The sequence below is a fragment of the Perna viridis genome, chromosome 1, assembly GCF_037379345.1.
Source record: "Perna viridis isolate PV_CMFRI_1.1 ecotype Kerala chromosome 1, ASM3737934v1, whole genome shotgun sequence".
Lineage (NCBI taxonomy): Eukaryota > Metazoa > Mollusca > Bivalvia > Mytilida > Mytilidae > Perna > Perna viridis.
In genome coordinates this window covers 70750445-70766388 of record NC_142445.1, presented here as the reverse complement: position 1 = coordinate 70766388, position 15944 = coordinate 70750445, and the positions used below count along the sequence as shown (strand labels likewise).

General features: G+C 35.2%; 2 protein-coding genes across 7 annotated transcripts in view; one reads left to right on the top strand and one right to left on the bottom strand.

Moving 5' to 3' along the window:
* LOC148630222 (uncharacterized) overlaps positions 1–15944 on the bottom strand; it is a 38052-nt gene that overhangs the window by 19494 nt on the left and 2614 nt on the right. For 2 of the 6 annotated variants that reach the window (XM_088563395.1, XM_088563387.1), the window contains exons 3-8: positions 12181–12331; positions 10778–11074; positions 9886–10018; positions 1492–1667; positions 650–801; positions 147–309 (exon numbers count right to left, since the gene is read on the bottom strand). In XM_088563395.1, coding sequence (XP_088419521.1) covers positions 147–309; positions 650–801; positions 1492–1667; positions 9886–10018; positions 10778–11074; positions 12181–12298 — 1039 coding nt within the window. In that variant the 5' untranslated portion in view covers positions 12299–12331. Of the gene's footprint in view, positions 1–146; positions 310–649; positions 802–1491; positions 1668–9885; positions 10019–10777; positions 11075–12180; positions 12332–15457; positions 15645–15944 lie in introns of all 6 variants that reach the window. The other 4 variants (XM_088563404.1, XM_088563397.1, XM_088563411.1 and 1 more) reach the window with 4 other exon arrangements.
* Positions 6413–9388, top strand: LOC148630223 (uncharacterized). The gene is made up of 2 exons (XM_088563534.1): positions 6413–8160; positions 8552–9388. The coding sequence occupies exon 1, from the start codon at positions 6910–6912 to the stop codon at positions 7861–7863; it is 954 nt and encodes a 317-aa protein (XP_088419660.1). The 5' UTR covers positions 6413–6909; the 3' UTR covers positions 7864–8160; positions 8552–9388.

Here is a 15944-nt window from a genome sequence, read left to right as displayed (position 1 = left end):
TTTTAATTCAATGATTTTTCATTCTTGACAAGCTGTTTTAATTCAATGATTTGTCATTCTTGACAAGCTGTTTTAATTGTTTGAGCCATACTGGAATAATTTGTTAAATCTTACTCTGTAAGTATTCATATAGCTTATTAACTGACCTGCTGGTTTTGTTCTGTAAAATTCAGGTTGTGCAGAAGTCCAGTAGATTTCTCCTGTAGAGTTCAGTCCCTTATTTTTAACCATTACTGTATATCTCGTGTATGGAATAAGATTAGTCAGTTTAACATTGTTGATATTTTCACTTGTGATTACTTCCTTCTGCTGTGAAAAGAGAACTATTTATCTTAATATTTTTTTATACCTGATTTAAATTGAACTGAGAATAAAACTGTTTAAAGATGGCTAGATTAATTCCAACTAACAGAAGTAAGTAGATAAAATGAAATATAATGAATAATAATGTCTTAGAACATGCATAATACAACAATTTGTTTGTTTGTTTGTGTTTTTTTTTGTTTGCAAGAGAGATTATATTCATAACATTATTTGTTTGTTTGTTTGTGTTTTTTGTTTGTTTGCAAGAGAGATTATATTCATAACATTATTTATATATATAAATATCTTTTCTTCATTTCAACCAAATAAAAAGAAATTTGTTTACCATCTCAGGAGACCTGTAACTGCAGTGATAGTCAACTTGATATACAATAGCTTCAATCCAAATTAGTGGAATTTCTGATTCCTGCTTTACTGTCAAGGTCAAACTTTTGTCCTCTAACATATTAAGTGATACCAGTGGGGGAGATAGCTTCACTGGGATGAAAAAAATATCATCCTACTATACTTTAAACTTTGATGTATAAAAGTAAAGACAACGACACATTAAGTTGTTTTTATACATAATTAAGATACAGTAAAGGCGAGTATCATTCACAGAACAGAGTGACCTCTTATCTACTGCTTGAAAGACTCGCACAACAAAGTAAGCTCTTATTTACTGCTTTAAAGACTCGCACAACAAAGTAAGCTCATATTTACTGCTTGAAAGACTTGCACAACAAAGTAAGCTCATATTTACTGCTTGAAAGACTTGCACAACAAAGTAAGCTCATATTTACTGCTTTAAAGACTCGCACAACAAAGTAAGCTCTTATCTACTGCCTTAAAGACTCACACACCAGAGTGAGCTCTTATTCACAGCTTTAAAGACTCACACAACAGAGTAACCCCTACCCACCGCTTTAAAATATTTAAGTTGTACAAATCCCACTAATAAAGGTCAGTACATAAGAATTTATGTACAGTAAAAGATCAATCAAATGAAGAAATATTGAGTATTCTTCAGCCTTTGTGATCACACCTAATCCACTGTACAATTTCAAAAACATTTCTCAATAGATTACCTTGGTATAAACCACTTTTTATTTCCATGTTAAAATTTAAACTGAAAAAAGATATAGAGATAAAATATAAAAATAACATAATGACTGAAAGAAAACTTACCTACTTTAGCAAAGTCAATAGGATACTCAACCAGACGTCTACCAACCTCATTGTAGGCATTTATATACAGAGTATATTTGTTTGGTAAATTAAAGGAAATCCCTCCATTACCAGTACCAAGTGGGGGAAGTGAACAAATTTCAACATCTTGACATTCAAATTGACCACTTAAATTACTGAAAACAAATGTAATGCGTTAGTACACTTACATCATACTTTAAAATGTAGTTGGTCTAGTGGAACATGACACATTAATATTGCACTCACAGGTCGAGTAGAAGGTGACATATTATTATTGTACTAGCAGACCCAGTAGAAGGTGACATATTTTTATTGTACTAGTATGTCCAGTAGAAGGTGACATCTTAATATTGTACTCGCAGGTGCAGTAGATGGTGAAATATTAATATTGTACTTGTTCTGTCGCCAGATTGACAGAAAGTTTCAACCAGTTTAAGATCCAACATTTTATACAAGAAATCCCTTCAAATTGCTTTATATGATGTTGGATCTTAAACTGGTTGAAACTTTATGTCAATCTGGCGACAGAACAGTAAAAAGACTATAACATCAACAATGTGACTCAACAAGAGATTTATATTATGTATCATTAACGCTACGATGGTACACAGCAATTAAATCTGATGTCAGTTGCAGGAATTTTGATAGTACTATATAGTGTGATAGTTTTTACCACTTGATATGGATACCGGAATTGACACATTCCGTATCCGGAAAGTGGTTACTTAGGCACAGGAACAATTAGAATTGAAATGTGAAGAATTTGAATCAACTGGAACAGGGTCATGTTGCTACAAGATTGAAGTCATCACTACAGAAGTTTTATGGTCGTCATCATGAACTCGTGGATCGTTATGATGTATCCATCAGCATCATGAAAACTGATTTATTCAACGGGTCATAGTTTACCTTTCCTCGTTTGTCTACCCCGGACTTTACTTTTTATGAGCAACTCGGTGGGTGTTTCTAGAAAAGCAGAGGACGCTTACCCTACCGGTGCACCTGGTAAATGCTCCCATTTTTAGTGGAGTCCGAGTAGCTCGTTTACTTTTGTTACTTTGTATGTATAATTTTAGTTACTTCATGTTCTTTGTTGTGTATGTCTGTTTTCCATGTCTGGTCTTTGTCCCTGGATTATATTCTTTTGATTACCGCTATAACCTTGGTTCCCTTGAATACTCTTTTGCATTGACAATGGACAGCGATCCAAACTTTGATATCTAACTTTAGTTCTACAAGTACGAACATGAACTATATTGATAACTATGAGGGAGACCTATCAAAGGCATACGGAACTTCGACTTCATTGCCATATATGTTATTTCTATCAAGCACACGAACCGAAGAAATCTTCAAAGGAATATTCTAAAGCTATCGCTAGATGTAAATCAGTAGTGGACAAGGAATTCAAACATATAGAGGAAGTGCGTCATTGTGCATTGGAAGTCGCCTCACACCATACTAGAAGTTCAGGACAACACTCAGCGGGATCAGCATCTATTGTTACATTGGAAAACACTAAGAAACGAGCAAAGGCCAAAACGTCAAAGGCGAAATAGAAGTTTGTCGAACAAGAACTAGTGATTAAAAAAGAACAAGCCGCCTTCATAGAGCAAGACGAAAGAATGAAAGCATCGACCGAAAGAAAAAAGTCAGAACTCGATGCCGATTTATGACTGCTTGCTAGCTGTCAGGAATACGCCGTCGCGGCAGTAGAGGCCGATGTTCTGGAAACAGGCAGAGTTGTTGATGATTCACCATTACGAGATATAGAAAGTTTGACTCAATTGAAACATGTGAATCCGATCGAACAGACATATCAATACGTCAACGATCAAACAAGTTTGTTGAATCTCGAGGGTAGAAACAAACCTAATCAGGCAGATATTCTAGATGTGAACGCACCTATATTTCAGCCTCGAACGATTAATCATAATCATCATGAGATATCCGTCAACAAAACCGATGTGAAACCGGAAAGAAACAAACTTTGCACAAAGTTAATCATCATACTCTCGACACTTTTCATAGATTCAGGAATAAATGTTTTGAAGATTGTAGGAAGTTCTTGCGTGATAACTTTATTTGCTTCAAATGCTGTAACTCCGATCAACACAACAGCAGGGAATGTATTTATTGCGAAACATGTGGAGTCAACACTCATTGTACAGCTATGCATATTGATAAACCCCGAGCGAATCATGATGAGGAGAGGACAGACGAACATGATCGAAAACCCGCCACAGTCACAAAATGTACTCAAATCTGTAAGCAACAATTTTCCGGGAAGTCATGCGCCAAGATAGTGCAAGTGAACATTCATAGTTCTGATAATCCGAGAAAAGGTATGCGATCATATGCAATTTTAGATGACAAAGTAACAAATCATTGATCAATGCTAACGTTTTCCATACTCTAGACATTACCGGAAATACTACTGACTATACACTTGCTTCATGTGCAAGTGTATAGTAAACATCAGGGGGGAGACAAGCCGAAGGTCTTATTGTCACGTTGCTTGATGAAACAGTCAGTCTGACCTTACCTACTGTAAAAGAATGCGACCTCATTCCGGATATCCGTGATGAGATACCCACTCCAAATCTGGTGAAATACCATCCTCATATACAGGACTTAGTGTCTCATATACCCGAAATTGATGAACACATTCCGATCTCGATTCTTATTGGGAGGGATTTGCCCGATGCTCATCGTATTCTAGACCAGCGTACAGGGTCCAGAAATTCTCCATAAGCACAGAAACTACCTTAGGGTTGGGTAGTCTTTGGCGAGGCCTGCTTGCACAAAGTTCACCCACCATCGAATTCAGTGACTGTCAATAAGCCTTTCTATTACCGAATGGAAGAGGGTCTATCTGCAAACCTTGCCCCAACGACTTCAAAATCCAGGAGTTGAAAACTCTTGATGGACAACCTGTAATTGCATTGCCGGAAATTCTTGACAATTTGATATTCATTAAACGGCAAGACAATGACACCATAGGGTTATCAATAGACGAAAAAGACTTTCTTATGATTATGAATAAACAAGTTCATCAGAATCCACAGGGTAACTGGGAAGCCCCATTCCCATTTCGCTTCAGGAGGCAACGACTTCCAAACAATAGATCTCATGCATATAAGAGTGTTTTGAACTTAGATTTGAGTCTACGTAAAAATGAGATAAAGAAGAAACATTTGTCGAGTTTATGGATAAGGTGTTTGAACGTAAACATGCCGAAAAAGCAATGCCTCTTGACAAAGATGAGGAGAGATGGTATTTACCCATTTTCGAGGTGTACCACCCACGTAAACCGAATCAAATCAGAGCTGTTTTTGATTCGTCAGCCAAGTTTGAGAACTTTCCGCTAAACGACGTACTTTTGCCTGGTCTTTGTCCCTGGTTTGCATTATTTTGATTACTGCTATAACCTTGGTTCCCTTGATTACTCTTAGCCTGGACCAGACCTGAACAACGAACTTTTAGGCGTATTATTGCGATTCAGAAAGGAACCCGTAGCCATAACGGTGGATATTGAGTCCATGTTCCATTGTTTCGTAGTGAATCAGGAACATAGGAAATATCTTCGTTTCTTTTGGTATGAAATAATAACTTTGACAATCCATTAGTGGAGTAGCAAATGAGGGTATACGTTTTTGGTAACTGTCCATCTCCGTCAGTTGCTTAATACTGTTTAAGAATAGGTGCTTCGTTAAGTGAGAACATATATGGTCATGATGTACTTGAATTCGTGAATAGAAACTTCTATGTCGACGACAGGTTGATATCTTTAGCAACACCGGAAGAGGCGATTCTGCTCCACCGATCATAAGAATAAGACTGGAGGTAACCTTCGTCTCCACAAAACTGCGTCCAACAGCAAGGAAGTTATGGACACCTTTCCATTAGAAGACCGCTCAAAGAATTTCAAAGACATCAATCTGTGTGTTGATGAACTTCCGACTCAACAAAGCCTTAGACTGTATTGGGATTTAGAAACAGACTCATATATGTACAAACTTTCCCAAGTGATAAAACTATTAACGAAACGAGGCTTGTTATCTACCGTTAATGGAAAATTCGATCCATTAGGCATAGCAGCTCCTGTGGTCGTTACAGGAAAGTTGTTATTACGAGAAATCACCAGTGGACCATATGACATGGACTATCCACTTCCCACTGACATGCTTAATTGATGGTCTTATTGGAGGCAATCCCTCTTTTCTCTGCAAAGCCTACGCATCCTTCGCTGTTACTCTCCAGTTGGTATTCACAATTCGGTAGAAAAGATGCTGCATGTTTTCTCAGACGCCTTCGAACAGGCGGCAATGACAGCAATAGTCTATTTAAGAACTAAAGACTCTGACAATAAGTATCATGTATGTTTCGTTCTCGGAAAAGCAAAGGTTGCTCCGACCCATGGTCATGTGATTCCGAGACTCAAATTGTGTGCAGCGGTAATCGCAGTTCAGATTACCGACATTGTAACAGATGAGCTAGACTTTCAACCTGGCAAGATCAAATTCTACACCGAAAGCCAAGTGGTTTTGGGGTATATACATAATCAAAGCAAGCTATTCTATAAATATGTTGAGAACAGAATCGAGAGGATTAGAAAGACCACCGAACCTCTACAATGGTCCTACGTCCAAACCAATGTTAATCCAGCAGACGCAGCTACTAGGACCATACATGCTGAAACACTGCACAACAGTATTTGGATTCTCGGACAACCACAACATCTGGATACCGACACAGAAGACTCAGGTGAGGATTATCCGTTGCTAGAACCAGAAAATGACTCAGAAATTCGTCTGAATACTACTAACGTTAAGGTTCTTAAACTTAGTGTCGAAAACAAGACAGACGTGACCTTCAAAATCTGTCATAGAATCAAGAGGTTTTCCGATTGGAAAGCCTTAGTCAAAACGATTGATCGCTTGAGAAACATAGCTAAGAAAAATCAACGCAACATAGATTCAGATAAGAAAATCGTACATTTGTCGGAAGAATGGATGATTCAGATGACACAACGAGGAATTTTCGTCGCTAATTGAGTGCATCAAGAAAAGGAAACCATTTCCTCGAAACAGTAGCATAAGTAGTTTGAACCTGTTCATAGATCAGAATGGAATTTTGAGGGTCGGTTGAAGACTCAGTAGAGCCGAAATAGATTTTTCAGAAAAACATCACATCATATTATCGAAAAACCACCACCTCTCTGTTCTTTTGATACATTACTTACACGAATCTGTTAAACACCAAGGAAGGCACTTCACGGTTGGAACCATTCGATCAGCCGGGTACTGGATCGTAGGAGCACGACGACTTATCGCAACTATCATTTATAAGTGTATCCGATGTAGAAAACTACGTGGAATATGTCAGCAGCAATTCATGTCGGATCTTCCTAAAGATCGACTTCAGCCTACTCCACCATTTACATTTATTGGAGTTGACACTTTCGGTCCGTGGAATATTGTGACACGTAAAACTAGGGGTGGTCAAGCGGTACTTTTTACATGTTTGTACACCCGAGCTATACACATTGAGGTCAACGAAGAACTTTCGTCATCTTCCTTCATAAACTGCTTCCGAAGATTTATTTCATTGAGAGGAAACGTCAAAAATGTAAGATCTGATCGTGGTACCAACTTTGTAGGTGCGACAGGCAATTTAGATATGAACATCGTAAACGTAGAAGACAGACCCATTAAACGGTTCTTGGATGACAAGAAAGTTTCAAGGACTTTCAATTCCCCACACTCCTCACAGATGGGAGGAGTATGGGAACGAATGATTGGAATAACGCGTTGTATATTAGATTCCATGATGATGGACATTCAATCGAAACATCTTATCCACGAGGTTTTAACAACTCTAATGGCAGAAGTAGGTGCGATTGTCAACTCACGACCGATTGTTCCCGTTTCAACAAACCCAGACTCATCTACTATCCTGAGTCCTGTAGCAATACTTAGACAGAAAACGAATCCAATTGAGACAAACTTTGGACCTTACGATGTTGCAGACCTTTATAAATCGCAGTGGCGACGAGTGCAACATCTCGCAAACATTTTCTGGCAAAAATGGAGAAAGGAATATTTACAGCAACAACAAATGTGTCGTAAATTGAAAAACGAAACACCTAATGTCATTGAAGATGACATAGTTCTTGTAAACGACTCTAGTGTCTCAAGAAATGAACGGCCAATCGCGATTGTAGTGAATGCCATTAAGAGTCCCGACGATAAAGTTCGCAAAGCAAAGGTGAGGATTTTTAGGGAAGGAAAGCGTGTGACCTACACTAGACCTATTAACGAATTAGTGTTGCTTCTCCGAAAAGAATAAACTTGCATGCTAGGTTGTAAATTAGATATAGTTCATTTGATTTTGACATTTAAGGTACATTCCAGGAAAAAAAATTTTATTTTACTGGTTTATATAAACTTAATTATTTTTTATAGTGGTATCCTTAAGTATACCAGGTGAGGAGTGTGTTGGTGTACGTAATTTGTAAATTTATTCTTTATTGGACCTGTGCTCCGTAGATAATTATCAGTTATCGCTCTTTATTCTTTGTTTACATCACGATTATTATCAGCTAGTAAAACTTAAATTGTTTCGATTCCTGTGGATAACTATAGTGTAAATTTGATTTATTTACTCTTTTCAACTTACGATAGAATGTTTTGGAAGGTTTTAATGTTTATTATTCTCATCTATCAATTAATCGATAATTCAATATTTTGACGTCACATAGGAAAATCTTTATGTAATTGTTTTTGTGGTAAATTTCTATGTTCAAATTATAATACGCCCGTTTTATGCATTCATTAACATCCCTCTTAGGTCCATATATCAATTATAATTTTTGAGATTTTTTATGGTTTGCACACAGGTCACGGACGAGATTTTGCAATGTGTGGAAAACAATAACTGTCATAGACCTAAAAGTGTATAATATTTGTAAGTGTTATAAGACTTGATAAGTTGTTTAGATAAGTAATTGAATGCATGTTTCTTTTGTATTTTGTAGATTTTTACTTGGTTACATCCAATAAAGCAAATCGAAGCGATTTCTTGTATAAAATGTTGGATCTTAAACTGCTTGAAACTTTCTGTCAATCTGGCAACAGAACAGTACTCGCAGGTCCAATAGAAGGTGACATATTTTATTGTACTAGTAGGTCCAGTAGAAGGTGACATATTATTATTGTACTAGCAGGCCCAGTGGAAAATGGTATATTAATATTGTATTAGCAGGCCCAGTAGAAGGTGACATATGATTATTGTACTCGCAGGTCCAGTAGAAGGTGACATATTATTATTGTACTAGCAGGTCCAGTAGAAGGTGACATATCAATATTGTACTTGCATGTTCAAGTAAAAGTGAAATATTAATATTGTACTAGGAAGTCCAGTAGAAGGTGACATATTATTGTTGTACTAGCAGGTCCAGTAGAAGGTGACATATTAATACTGTACTAGCAGGCCCAGTGGAAGATGACATATTATTTTTGTACTAGCAGGTCCAGTAGAAGTGACATAATATTTTTGTACTAGCATGTCCAGTAGAAGTGACATATTATTATTGTACTAGCAGGTCCAATAGAAAGTGATATACATTGTACTAATATTGTACTAGGAAGTCCAGTAGAAGGTGAGATAATACCATTATTGTAGTAGCAGGTCCAGTAGAAGGTGACGCATTAATATTGTAGTAGCAGGTAGAAGTAGAAGTGACATATTATTTTTGTACTAGCAGGTCCAATAGAAAGTGATATATTAATATTGTACTAGAAGGTTCAGCAGAACTGACACATTGTTATTGTACTAGAAGGTTCAGCAGAACTGACACATTGTCATTGTACTAGAAGGTGACACATTAATATTGTTACACATAGGTTCCCATGAAGGTGAAATATTAATATTGTATTTGCAGGTCCAGTAGAAGGTTCATTAAAAATTACAAATTCATATTATTCTAGCATTAATTAAAGAAAATGCATGTAACATTTTGCCTAATAAATCATTGAATTTCTGATACTATAAATATCAATATAATTTGCTGTGTGATACTATAAATATCAATATAATCTGCTGTGTGATACTATAAATATCAATATAATCTGCCCTGTGATACATGACTTGCTTTTGAGTAAGACCTATACCTGACAGGTAATGGGATTGTTACTGTGTTATATTCTCCCAAAATTGCCTTCCTTGCTTTGATGTTAGAATTGAAGTTAACAGGTAATGGGTTGTATCTGTGTAATATTCTCCCAACACTACCTACCTTGCTTTGATGTTAGAATTGAAGTTAACAGGTAATGGGTTGTATCTGTGTAATATTCTCCCAACACTACCTACCTTGCTTTGAAGTAAGACTTGTAATTGACAGGTATATCATTGTTTCTGTCTTCTTTTGACATAGTCCAATTACAGATCAGGTTCTCTAAATCATTTGACACACAGCTAATATCTTGTGGACCAAAAGGAATATCTGAAAAATTTAACATTAAGTAAAACTAAGACTCACAAGATATTTAATTGCTAACAAAGAAAAATCAGATACATGCTATGCATATTGATTGATCAAATGGAACAAAAACTAAATTACATAAAGAGGTCCTTTTTTTACGTTTACTAAAAGAACACATTCCTAAATTTTGTTTATTTGTTTATGTAATGGCAGAAATTCATTCAGAAATGGATTTCAAAATAATTGTAATGATGTTGCCAGTATCTGAAACAATAATTGATGCTTTATAATAACATCAACCTTACAAAGAATCAAAACATTGATGATAGTTGGTCCTGTTCAATTAATTGTAGCCAAAATTTTTAAAAACAAAATTTACCATGATATAAGCCAACCTGTTTGATTATAGTGTAATACCAATAATTCAACCATTCACCAGTTTATATGGAATAAGCCAAAAGCTGTGAAAATGTGTGGAAAATTCAAGAAAAATAGTCTTCTTTCATAAGATTATCCAGATGTGTAACGTCGCAAACAACATGCATATTTGTCGTTGATGACGTGAATGGATAAGAACCATTAGAAGACAATCCAGTAGTTTGTTATTTAGGATTCTATATACCCTACATGAAGATAGATATAATCAGCTGCATTCTTGACAAAGAGATCCTAGGTATAAGTCTGCTAAGGATTGAGAACCAACAAACCCCGGTACTTGAGGTGTTAGCATTTTAGAAATTTCAAAAGCACAACATAAAGTAATGAAAATTGAATACTTACAACCAGTTCTAATGTAAATGTTATCCCTAGTCTTGTTTACTTCATTATACTGACAGAAATATGTTCCCATATCTTGTAAGGTTACATTGTCCTCAGTAAAACTAATCATACACACGTTATTATCCACAACTGTTGTGTCCTTTACACTACACATGCTACTGCTCTTACAATGAATTATCTTCAGCTTATTTATATCCAATTCAGTAGATTCATAACACCCGCCTTTCAAGGAACATTTCAGTTCCAGTTTACTGCCTACTGCCAAAATGTATTTTTCTTTCTTGTTGACAATAAATTCTGGAGAGGTAAAAATACCAAATACCATCATACTTCGAGTTAAAAAAAAAAACCTAAGCAAATTGGAGTAAATGAATATTTTTTTATGCAAAGTTCAACATCAGAGCTGCTAATTTGAAAATTTGCAATTAAGACATAGGAAGTAAGCAATTTATAATGAGTTAAAGAAAATACTTAATGGACCACAATTCCTAAATGATTATAGTTTTTACCTTCATGTTTAACCTTCGTTTTAAGGGAATTTGTACCATTTTGTATAGATTTTGTATGTTTTTTTGCTCAGGCTATTGTGTAGAAACTGGAAGTTCCCTTTAAACTTTTTTTACTTTTCAGTCTCTATTTCCTAAGTAGTTACGGACATTTCCCACTCCCATTCTAATATTTGTGATAGTTTTTAAGAGTTCCATTTCATCATGCATTACACATAAATTTAGGTTACCGTATATCTGCCTACAGACAAGATCGAGGACGAAGATGATGACATGACTATAACACTGTATGACCACAAAATGTTTGCAGTTGAAGAAAAAAATCACCCAACCTGACTGTATTACACTATCATATTTAACATTTTTACAGTGCAAATTTAAATTCAGTTTGAGTGCACATGCACTAGAAATAGAAAGGGGTCGGTACAAGAACATAGAGAGAAAAAACGTATTTGTAAATCATGTGATAGTGGGAACAGATGATGAATATGATTTCTTCTCGGTGTGCACCCATACATACCGCGAAGAAATCAATACAGTCAGAAATTAGACAACCATAATTTAATTTCTTCATCAAAACCTCACCTCACACCAAGAGACCTAGCATGTATATTAAACAGTTTAATTTAATAGAAATTATATTAATATATAACGTTAAAACTATAGATTAATCAGTTTTGATCCGATTTACACCACTGTCGCACCAATGTCATAAATTTAGTTTACATATAATGTACATTACATTGTTCTGTTTTTGTTCATGCCATAACTATTTACTGTGACTGTGTTTGTGCAAAAAAATTGTCTATTGTCTTATTAAACAAACAACCTACATTTAAATGACTGTTACATGAATATTACATTCTAAACCGTTCTTATTCCATTATAATAACTTACTTGGCTGGACATCACAATCCTCTGAATCGGCACAATCCCCAGAAGAATCTAAATCAACTGGAGAGTTATCTCCATAAACCATACACACTAACACTAGACAGAAGACTACTCCAACCATAGTCACATGTTACAGGTCTACAAACATTGTTTCCTGAAACAGTACAATATACAAAACATTTCAATTTTTTACAACTGTTTTGAAGCTGTAACCGAAACAAAATAAAACAGGTGGGTGCTACCATCCTTAGTGTTATCTTACTGTTGTAGTACCTCATTACAACTCCATTTAAATTCCATGTATCTTACACCTCACTGACTTTCTGATATAGCTGTAAAATGTGGCCTCAATACTAGTACATGTAACACTAGAAGCCTGTCATTTTATGAAAATATCAACTTATATTACTTTTTAAGCCACATGAAAACTGAATTTTGAAAAACATAATTAAAGCACATATACAGGTTTATGTTACAAGTGTGGATAGAGACTGGTATTGCCCGAGGGGCAAGTATGGACACAGACTGGTACTTCCCGAGGGGCAAGTATGGACACAGACTGGTACTGCCCGAAGAGCAAGTTTGAACATACATACTTTTTGTCTTAAACGTGTTTGCATTGTCTAGAAAACTTCTCCATTTATTTGATATCAATAATTGAATTATGCACATGTTGATAAATATCCATTAACATGATTGTGTTACTAAACATCTAAATAGGGAAAAAATTCCACTATGGATTGCGATAAGACAAGTAGTATACATATTACAATGCTTCTTCCTTGAAGGTGTACTTGCATGGATGTGTTGAACTTGCTGTGTCATGTTAAAATTCGACCATTTCACTTTATATAGGTTAGTTTGATAAAATTCTGCACTCTCAGTTTTTTTTTATTAATAGAAACCTACAGTGTTGTATCTGTCAGTTACGTGGACGGCCCTTATTTTAAAACGGTAGGGGCCATAAATTTTAATCAAATAAGAGCATTTCTTTAGTAGTTAGTAAAATCATATCATGTTCTCATAACAATTTATCAACCATAGCTATAAATTGAAGACATCGCATGAAAACCAAGTGAATATGGACGACATGGACGCCGCCGACGGTGACGTTGCTGTCAGCACCATCCAATATTTACTTATATACTTAATGTACTTTTGTACATGTATAAAACTTACTTGATTTAACAATTGTAGACTTGTACAGTTCATAATTTATTTACACACAAATAATATGTACATAAAGTCATAATGTGACGGTTTTCTATAAATCGGAAATGTAACCAAAAAATGATCAGTAAACTTTAAGTATTAAAAAAGAGTGTATGTGGTAAACATCCTAAAAAACGTAATATTTACATGTACAATTTTAAGTATGAAGGTGATTAGAATAATATTTTTATGTACATGTACAAACTTTACTTTATTTGCACAGTCATAGACAAAAGAAAATGGTTAAATTAAAAATCATATTAAGAGTTGTCAGTACATGCAGTTTGACATACATCAAAACTGAAAAGCACTGGAGCTAGCTCCTCAGGAATGTACTTACATGTAAATAGTAATTTTATGTGAACATAACCTCTATATGTATAATGTCCCCGAAACTTCATGTCACAATAGATTCCTCAATGCCATGTGTTTCGCAACAAAACGTCGAAAAGTTCATATACATGATATACAGGTACGTGTATGGAACATAAACTGTTAAAAGATAAGTAAAAGGAAGGTCCTATTTAACCTTGGAACCCAAGTTTTTTCTCCAGCAAAATATGGACCATATTCAACTTGTGTACTTAATAAAATGCCATTTGAAGAATCTATACCTAACTCCTGGACTGCTTTATAAGCATTTTTCCATTGGAAAAATATTTAACAATTTGAAAAAAAATCGATTTTATAACCGCTTTTGAGAACACAAAACCCAAACCTCATATTATCTGTATTTATATCGACTACTACTACAATGAAAGAGGTTAGAATTCCGTTCATCCATACCCCAACCAAAGTCAGAAAATAGCTTGCCAGACAACCTCTGGCACTGCTGGATTAATAAATAGACCATCCGTTTAGGCCTAAAAATGTTCCCGGTCACATACCGACCCTTTTACAGACCCCCACAAGTTTTTATTTTTAATATTGAAAAAATAATAATTAACGTCTGCCGACTGTCTTTCAGAAAAAAAAGGAAATAAATCCAAAGATGTTTTTTTATCCTAGATGTTAGAAATACTGGTTGTTTATATTTAGAATTGATTGTAAACACACATGACTTTAGTGTGCTCTTGGTCGTGGATAATCCCTTTTCGGGATTCTGCACTTGAGATAATTTTCGTTTTGACCACCACCATTAAACCAAAAAATATCTCAAGCACCAAAGTCCAAATGAGATTTGGCCGTGGAGTAAATCTAAATTTATCAGTTGTTTAGTCTTTGCGTATTTGGTTTTCTTTGTATTCTGAGTTTGGTGTCACTATAATAACTTATTTCATTTCAAAAGTTTTCAATAAAAATAAATCTGTACCTACCAATCCTACAAAATTTCAGAATGGTGATCGGAAACATAACTTTATTTTCTTCCGGCTTTGGAGGTTTCTCATCAATTGACTGGCATGCACCAATAAGTTATCTATCTGTCTTACATGCACTGAATAGTATCATTTTATCCCGAAAAGTATTTTGCTGGGTCAAAGATTCAGCAAATGCTGTATGTTATACAATATAAGCGTGCAGATCACAAACTGAATCACTAGGTCACGGATCGACATTAAATCACCTGGTAATGCATTTAATGAACGCAATATCCTTTCTACAGGTCCCAAGTACCGTGAACCACGCTCCATAAATTGGAATTATAACTTTAAAGTTCCGATGGATGCCGCGGAGGACTATACAAGAAAATGGATAAAAGGAGAACAAGACATTGATTCTCTGTCAGAGTGGTTAAAGGCTGTGAGGTCTTTAATTTTGAAAGGAATGAAAGTTTTAAGTAGGTCAATGAGTGCCAAGGCTACATCAGTTTTCAAAGACCCCGATGTAGCAAAAACATTGTATACTATACATGACAAATATGTTGTCGTACCAGCAGACAAAGCCCAAAACAACATTGTTTTGTCTGCAAAACGTTTTACATCCAATGTTTATTATCAGAGGTAGACGTATGATAGCAGTGATAAGACCTATACTGCTACCACACTCTCCAAAGAGGAGATTGTGGAAAACCATAAATCTGTGCTATCCTCTTTTGGTCTCTCTACCAAAGACGATGATTATGATTTACCGTAATGTACTGGATTCCTAAACTCCACAAGAATCCATACTAACAACGTTTCATAGATGGATCTGCAAAATGTACCACCAAACCTCTTTCAAAACTTTTAACTTCTATACTCACAACAGTCCATGAGGGTCTGCAGTCCTACCATAACAGTTGTTACTCCTGTAGTGGTATTAATTCAATGTGGATCCTGAAAAATTAGAAAGATTTTTTGGAGACAATCAGTTCAAGACTATAATCTGAATATAATAGCATTAAAACCTATGATTTTTCAACACTGTATACATTGTACTTCCCCATACTCAGTTAAAATCCCGACTTAAAAACATTACACATCGTTGTTTTTCCAAAAAAGATGGTACACCTAGATACAAATATATAGTTCTTGGTAGAGATTCCTCATACTTTGCAAGAAATAATTCCAACTCATCTTCCAAATATACAGAGGAAGATGTTTACAAAATGCTGGAATTTGTAATCGACAATACAT

Excerpts from the sequence above, each read along its gene's own strand:
- LOC148630223 (XM_088563534.1), top strand. The coding sequence starts at position 6,910 with ATGTCGGATCTTCCTAAAGATCGACTTCAGCCTACTCCACCATTTACA.